The sequence below is a fragment of the Canis lupus genome, unplaced genomic scaffold (genome assembly GCF_011100685.1).
Source record: "Canis lupus familiaris isolate Mischka breed German Shepherd unplaced genomic scaffold, alternate assembly UU_Cfam_GSD_1.0 chrUn_S1517H1701, whole genome shotgun sequence".
In the NCBI taxonomy this organism is placed as follows: Eukaryota; Metazoa; Chordata; class Mammalia; order Carnivora; family Canidae; genus Canis; species Canis lupus.
The window spans coordinates 230,361-239,200 of record NW_023330354.1 but is presented as its reverse complement, the minus strand read 5'-3'; the positions used below and the strand labels follow the sequence as shown (position 1 = coordinate 239,200).

The window sequence follows — 8,840 nt, the reverse complement described above, 5'->3', positions numbered from 1 at the left end:
ATTTGACCACCTTCCACTATAAAGCGTTGCTTATATTCCTCCATTTACCCCCTGTACTCTCAGCCATTCTCATCATTCCCTCTTTGCTCTTTTCCAACTATTTCCAGGCATTCCTTAGGTCTTGGAATACCTGGAAATGGAACCAGTAATTTAGCTCCTTTAGCCGTACTCTCAATTTAATCTGCAGCTGACACCTGATAAAATATAGACCTCCCCTCCTTTTCTCATCTTTCCTCCTTTCTATGCATGTAATAGGTGATTTTCTTTGGAAATTAGGATACATGAGAATTTCTGTTTTAAAATCAACCTTCTGTCAAATGACTTTTTATAAAATACAATTCTTACCTTTCTACTTGTTCACTGAATATACTTTGCCCTTGTTGATCTGCAGCTCCAGGTAAACAATCAACAGATTTCTTTGGAAGTCTTGCAGAAATACTCTGTTAAAATTAACATCAATAATGAGTTGCATAAAGATTTCCAAATCCTTTTCTAAGAAATATTCAAATGTTCTACTTTAATCACAATCAGACATACAAATAAGAAAAGCATGTATTGAAAACCAACACATTTTAAAAACCTCATCTATGCTATCTCAATTAAGTGCACCTTTTCATTCTTCATTTGGCCATTAACTCTAACTGAACATGGAAGGCCAGAGATTAAATATTTTCACAGGACAAGAAGACTGACTTATAAGTACATTTCAACAGGAAATAACAAAACACCTAACTCTACTTTGTGTTTTCCACCAGGATAAAAGGACAGTAAAACTATTGAAACAAATTCTTTAATAAGTACATTTGCTATAAATTTAAAACTGTTCCTAATGGCAGAAAGTTTTTTAGACTTAAAATAAGATACTTGGCATGATAAGAAACCTCGGAGTACATCATGTTGAGTATAAACAGAACACTGTGGTAGCTGCTGCTTCATTTAGATAAACAAAGGCTTGGAATTTTCATTGGTAGGAAAAAATGGTTGAATGAAATGGCAAGTAGGAAGAAAAACTTTTCTTGAAATTTATGTCTAAATAATATCAAAAGATTTTAGATTAGGTATGAAATGCTTCAAAAAGTATAGTAAGCTTTCAGAAAGGAAGAATAAGAACATTCATTGAGGGCAACCCTGCTGGGGACCCCTCTCACTCCTAAGAGCTTTCTCTGTATCTTTACTGAATAACTTCTTTCATTTTACTCACACACACACAAAAAGAACATTTACTGATTAATCACCTAAACGGTACCAGGCATTTGTTTTAGTACACAGTTTCTTTTCTACACACAAAAATAACAATGATTATAACAATGGATTGGGTCTTCCTGCTTCCTGGTCACTTCTAAGACATTAGAGTAAAAGGAACAGATGTGTTCCATGGTCTCTCTGTCCAGAATGTCCTTCTTCAAGACATTCTTGCGACTGATCCTTCCCACCCGTCACTTGGCAGCTCTGGCACACTCAGAGAGACTTTTTCTCACTACCAAAATTCCACTCCCATTCGCATCCCCATCCTAACTACAAATGCCTCCAATATTCCCCTAAACTAACATTTCCATTTTTTTTTACATGAAATGCTTACAGTGACTTATAATGGATCAGAGTTTCCTTATTTTTCTGCTCCTACCACTACAACCTGTACAGCCTGGTCATAGTTAGTATTCAGTAACATAAATGTATTTAAGGTCGAAACACTGAAAATCATCTCACTGAGGGGGGTGCCTGGGTGGCTCAGTCAGTTGAGCATCTAAATCTTGATCTCAACTCAGGTCATGGGTCTCAGAGTCGTGAGATCGAACCCCACATTGGGACTCTGTGTTGAGCATGAAGCAAAGTTAGGATTCTCTCTCTCCCTCTCCCTCTGCCTCTGCTCCTCCCTGCCCGCTCACATGTGTGTGCGCACTCTCTCTCTCTCTCTAAAACATAATCATCATCCTCATCTCACTGAGAAGGTCTAAGTACCAAATCTTGAAGAATGCAAGGGCTGAGGGTGTTGATGGCCAGACAGTCAAATATCCACAAATGACTTTTGATTCCCCCAAAACTTAGCTACTCATCTCTTATTTCCTACTTTAAGAGCAATTAGACTTAAAAATAGGAAACGTATATATGAAAAACCAAAACATTTCAATAAAAGACTCATATATATGCTCTCTAGATCTAAGCTACTTCTTAACCCTCATTTGGCCACTGAGCATGGAAGGTCAAGTAAATTATAACCTGATGTTGACCTTACCAATAACTGAAAGGCAATGAACAAGCTTTGTATATTATATGTACTATACACTGTATCCTTAAAATATAAAGAAAAGGTTATTAAGAAAATCATAAGGAAGATAAAATATATTAAGAAAATACTTATCGAGAAGCATCTGTAAGTGGACACACAGTTCAAGCCCATCTTTTTTTTTTTAATTTTTATTTATTTATGATAGTCACAGAGAGAGAGAGGCAGAGAAATAGGCAGAGGGAGAAGCAGGCTCCATGCACCGGGAGCCCGATGTGGGATTCGATCCCGGGTCTCCAGGATCGCGCCCTGGGCCAAAGGCAGGCGCTAAACCACTGCGCCACCCAGGGATCCCAAGCCCATCTTGCTCAAGGGCCAACTGTACACCTACACAATGTCTCTAATCACAGGCTACTGAAACTTAACATACCCCAAATTACAAATCCACCTGTACACTCTAACTTTCCCATTCTTTTCTTAACACTTGCCATTTTACTGTCCTTCAGAAATCTTCACATTTAAAAACCATGCCCTCTATATTTAGTAAGTCACTCAAATACTGCTGTGATCATTTTTTGTCTCATATTTCTAGAGCATTCTTTACAGCTCACAAAGTGGGTGATCACCTTTGTTACCACATTTGGTCATGACACACACCCAAGGGGTAAGTATTAGTATCATTTTTATGAATGAGGTCACTGACATTCAAACAGGTTAAACAAGTTTTTCTGAGATCCCACAGCAAGTAAGTGACAGAACCAGGATGGTAGCACATCTTTTGACTTCAAATACAGTGCTCACACCATTGTAGAGCAGCTGCCTCTACTAAGACATAGGCCCGTTTTACCTTCTTCCATAGGTGTCACCATAGAATAGGTCATAATTACTTTATACTATGTTACTATAAGTAGGGCAGCCACAAAGATACTCAATGCATGCTATTTTAACTATCCCAAATGTTTTTACCTTTTAAAGTACCACTAAATCATGGGGACCTCGATGGCTGAGTCAGTTCTGGGATCAAGTCCCAAGTCATCAGCCTCCCTGCTGAGGGGGGAGCCTGCTTCTTCCTCTCCCTTTGTCCCTTACCCTGCTCATGCATGTGTACTCTCTCTTAAATAAATAAATAAATAAACAAATAAATAAATAAATAAATAAATAAATTCTTTACAAAAATAAATGAACAACGTACCACTAAACCACATTGTTATTATACTCCCACTGCTCCTTGTAGATCTACCTGACAATCCAAATATAATACTTTTAGGGTGCCTGGATGTCTCCGTTGGTTGAGCATCCAATACTTGGTGTCAACTCAGGTCATGATCTCATGGTCATGGAATCAAGCCCTGTGATGGGCCCTGCACTCAGACTGAAGTCCGCTTCAGATTCTGTCTCCTTCTCCCTCCCACTCACTCTCTCAATAAATAAATACATAAAAGCTTTTAATAAACCTTTACATATATAGTTAATATATAAATTATGATATTATACATTATGCATAATACACAAACTATATATAAATGTGTTATATATAAAATAGAATATGGAAATTATAATATATGATACACATATATGCTAATAAATTTAATGTATAAACATAATATATATGATTTATACTTCTAAAAAACTATAATCCAAACTCTGTCTAGATCACATTAGAAGTTTTGCACATCCATACACACCACAGAATCATACATTTCACCATAGGTTGACCTAGAGTTTTTCTTTAGCTTTTTAGATAACTTTAAAACCCAAACTTGGGATATCTGGGTGGCTCAGTGATTGAGCATCTGTCTTCAGCTCTGGACGTGATCCCAGAGTCCTGGGATTGGGTTCCACGTGGGGCTCCCTGTGTGGATCCTGCTTCTCCCTCTGCCTCTCTGTGTGTCTCTCATGAGTAAATGGATGAAATATAGAAATAAAAAAAGATTCCTTAACACAATTTTTAAAAAGATTTTATTTATTCATGAGAAACACACACACACACACACACAGAGGCAGAGACACAGGCAGAGGGAGAAGCAGGCTCCCCATAGGGACCCCAATGTGGGACTCAATCCCTGGACCCTGGGACTGTGCCCGGAGCAGAAAGCAGATGCTCAACCACTGAGCCACCCAGGCGTCCTGATTCCTTAACACTTCTAAGCTCAGTTTTCTGCCATACTACCACACACCTTTCACTAAGTTAAGCTTGCAAATTAGCAGAACTCTATTACTATATTTATCACATAATTATCAATTACAGGTAAAAGGTATAAGGAATTTATTTTTATGGGCAAATGCAGACATGATATTTTTTTATTTTTTTATTTTTTTAAAGAATTATTTATTTATTTATCTATGAGAGACACACACACAGAGAGAGGCAGAGACATAGGCAGAGGGAGAGGGAGAAGCAGGCTCCATGCAGGGAGCCTGATGTGGGACTCGATCCCGGGTCTTCAGAATCACACCCCGGGCTCCAGGCGGCGCTAAACCACTGCACCACTGGGGCTGCCCAGACATGATATTTTAAAATAATAAGAAGACGGTACCTCAGAATCCCAAGGTGAACTATCTTCTCCTCGTCCTAAAGCTGATATCCTATCTGTAAAATATAGTCACAAATACATTAATGAGAACATGTATTACTATGAATTCTAAACACATATACAAGCGCATCCACATTCACAAATATTTCAATAAACCCCCCCCCCAAAAAAAACAAAAAAAAACAAATATTTCAATAAAATAAAAGTAATAGGAGATAAGATTTTCAGAGGGATGAAACATTTTCAGGAAGAAAAAGTTCACAGTAGTTTGCGATACTTAGATAGTAAAAGAAAAATAACTTCGTGAAATGAAGTGGATAACATATTTGGATCTACATACTTTCATATTGTTTTTTACTAGCATGTAAGCATAGAAAAAAACTCATAGAGGTTCACTAACTTAACACTCATATGATTTTTGTGTGCTCTATCAGCAGAAGTCAAATTGTCATTAACTGCTTGCTCTTGTGGAGGACTTTCAATAATATCAATACCATTGTCCTTTTTTCCAATTGCCAGCTTCGTTGCTCCTTCCTATAAGAACACCACCACCACCACCACCACCACACACACACACACACACACACACACACACACACACACAAAACAGCTTCAAAAAACATCATATTAATCCACCTACTCTCTCACTCCTCAAAAAGACAAATACATACTGTATCTGTCAAGTCATAGGCACTATCCTAGGAGAAGATGGAAATATAAATAAAAGAGGGAGTCTGCCTTATATGCTACTAGGGGGACAGATGGACAAAAACAAATAAGAACAGAAGAGGATCATTGTCTAGTTCTAGAAGTGAAGTGAATAGAGTTCAGTGAAGGCACAAGGAGAAAAATGTTGTATATGGGAAGCTCAGGAAATGCTGCAAAGATAAGGCTTATATCTTGAAAGACAAAGTATACAAGGAGTGTGTGAAGGGCATTCTAGCAAAGGTAGAACGATCAAAAGGATGAAGTAGGAAATAACATAGTAAGTGACAGTAGCTCAGAATGTGGCAAAACTAGGACACAATTATTGGGAATGGGATAAAGAGATATAATTGGAAAATCAGGACTGAACTGAAAAAGACAGAGTCATGCTAAGATATGAACTTTCTCCTTCAGGTATTGGGGAATCCACTAAATAAGCAGGAGTTACATCATCACATATATATTTTAGAAATGTCACTCTAGTACCAATGTAAAGATGAACATAAAGGAACCAAAAGAGAAGAGTATTTCAAAATTATAGATGAGAAAGTGAATTATGGTAATAAGAGGTGAAAAATTGTTAAGCAAGTAAAGATACTGCATGTGGTGGAGTGACTGGATGTGGTTTTTAAGATTTATTTATTTACTTTTGGAGAGAATGAGAGAGTGTGTGCCCATGCAGAGGGAGGGACAGAGGAAGAGGAAGAGAATCCTCAAGCAACCTCTCCACTCTGCACAGAGCCAGACACAGGGCTCAATACCGGGACCATGAGATCATGACCTGAACCAACATTAAGAGTCAGATGCTTAACCAAGGGAGCCACCCCAGTCACCTGGATGTGATGTCACCTAATTTTAGGGAAGTTTAGAGTCCAGGATTTTTTTTCTGCTTCAGTGTTCCAATGGTGCTTTATATTACGGTGGGGAAAACAAATGACAAAGCAGATTTAAAAGTCAGGAAGAGCAAAGAGTCAGAAATAATGTCTTCAGTCTGGGACTTCATCAAATCTGAAGCACCCAGGGGACTTATTAAGAAAGTTTTAGATAAATACATTTGGAGTAGAAAAAAATGACAATACTCAGGAAAACCACATGATGTTAAAAAGTCATCTATAAAACATACTAACCTGGGATCCCTGGGTGGCGCAGCGGTTTGGCGCCTGCCTTTGGCCCAGGGCGCGATCCTGGAGACCCGGGATCGAGTCCCACATCGGGCTCCCGGTGCATGGAGCCTGCTTCTCCCTCTGCCTGTCTCTCTTTCTCTCCCTCTCTCTGTGACTATCATAAATAAAAAAATTAAAAAAAAATAATAAAATAAAACATACTAACCTGATATAATTAATGTCAACCTACACAAAACTCTGAAATTTTCAAAATAAAAATAAAAGAAGGAAAAAAAATAAAACAAAATAAAAGAAAGGGGGAAAAACCATGGGATTCAGTACTTCACTTATATACTTCAACATTACTTTCTAGAACAGAAAAAAATACTTTTATTAATATACACAAGTAATGAGCACCTGGATGGCTCAGTTGGCTAAGCCAACTTGATTTCGGCTCAGGTCATGATGTCAGGATTGTGACATTGAGATTTACATCAGACTCCACACTCAGCAGGGATCCTGCTTCTCTCCTTCTCTCTGCCCCTCTCCCCACTTCTGAGATAAATAAATCTTTAGAAAAATGCATATATACGTGGGCATGTATTCATTTCTGCACTTTTAAGATAGATACTGAATCCCAGGTCTCCAGGATCAGGTCCTGGACTGAAGGCGGCGCTAAACCACTGAGTCACCCAGGCTGCAACAATATTCCTTATAAAAAAATGAAACTTAAAAGCTAAGATTTAAGTTGTAGAAGAGAAATATTTTAGGGATTACAGAATTTTAAGGCACTTTATGAGAAAAATATAAAACCCCACTTTAAAATTCACATGGTTTCTTATTCCACTGTGAATAGCATACTAATAGCTTTAATTTCCTATCTACATATATAGGATGGTACTTAAAGGCTGGAGAAAGAATCTAATATTAAAATATTAATAATCATGATCATCCAAATTAAAGGTTTAAAGTCTCCAAAGTCATGAATGATTATCAAGCAGGACATAATATTCCATATTCACGGGAGAGAAGAAAAGGCCTTAAACAATCAAATCACTTGTATTTCTGAGTTTCAGATACGAAAGAATTCACAGGTTAAATTTAACAATTTTTGGTGGCACCGGGCTGGCTCACTCACAAGAGTGTGTGACTCGTAATCTCAGCATCTGAGTTTAAGCCCAGCATTGGGTATAGAGATTACTTAAAACAAAATTTAATCTAAAAAATACAAAACAGCGAGTGAAGCCGAGGGGAGCCGACAGCTCCTGAGAAGGCGAGGGGTGTGTGTGCATCCGCCTCTTACTCCTCTCCCTGCAGCCCTCCCTCGAGGCTGGCAACACCTGGGCCCCTCCGCCACCCGCCTGCCTGGGTGGCCTGGCAGGACCTCGCGCCCTGCCCTCGTGGTCGGCGCCACCGCCCCTGCCCCTTGTCCCATCTAGGCGCTGCGGCCAGTCCTGCCCCTCCGGCGCCCACGGCCGGGCCCATGTGCAGCAGTGGCAGCGGCGGGGGCAGGGATCGCTTGGGACTCCCCTTCACTGGGTGCGCGGCCCACCCCGTCGCGGGCCTGCCACCTCCCCGCCCCAGGAAGCAGAATGTGATGAACACGGTGAAGGGAAAGGCGCTGGGAGTGGCTGAGTACCTGACCCAGGTCCTCAAGGAATCAAAATTTAAGGAAACTGGTGTTATCACCCCAGAAGAGATAACTTTCAAATCATCCTGAAAACCTACCAATTCGGTCTGAGATTTAAAGAGAGAACTGAAGTGACACAGTGAGAAAACTCTGCCCTTCTATCAAGTACAACTTGTTTATGGCCACTCTGCACTGAGCAAAATGACTAGAAGGAAAAACTCATCTAAAAAGAAAGAATCAGACACATTCCTCTCCCCCACAGTGTTACAAAATTTGAATTACAATTCAATGTCAGAGAGCCAATAAAGAAGCACAATTATAAAGCTACTGGTGGCTCAAGAAAAAAAGCATAAAGGATTCAAGAGACTTCATGACTGCAGAATTTCGATCTCATCAGGCCGAAATTAAAAATCAATTAAATGAGATGCAATCCAAACTGGAGGTCCTAACGATGGATAACGACGTAGAAGAATGAGTGAGTGACATAGAAGACAAGTTGATGGGATCCCTGGGTGGCACAGAGGTTTGGCGCCTGCCTTTGGCCCAGGGCGCGATCCTGGAGACCCGGGATCGAATCCCACGTTGGGCTCCTGGTGTGTGGAGCCTGCTTCTCCCTCTGCCAGTGTCTCTGCCTCTCTCTCTCT

At 39.6% G+C, this 8,840-nt stretch overlaps 1 protein-coding gene across 2 annotated transcripts in view; it reads right to left on the bottom strand.

Annotated features, from left to right (window-relative positions):
* Positions 1-351: 351 nt before the first annotated feature.
* The window catches only part of LOC119878342 (ankyrin repeat domain-containing protein 26-like), a 69,471-nt gene continuing 60,982 nt past the window's right edge, over positions 352-8,840 (bottom strand). For both annotated transcript variants that reach the window (XM_038588961.1, XM_038588960.1), the window contains exons 11-12: positions 4,762-4,814; positions 352-440 (exon numbers count right to left, since the gene is read on the bottom strand). In XM_038588961.1, the coding sequence (XP_038444889.1) occupies positions 4,797-4,814 (18 nt within the window). In that variant the 3' untranslated portion in view covers positions 352-440; positions 4,762-4,796. The remainder of the gene's footprint in view (positions 441-4,761; positions 4,815-8,840) is intronic.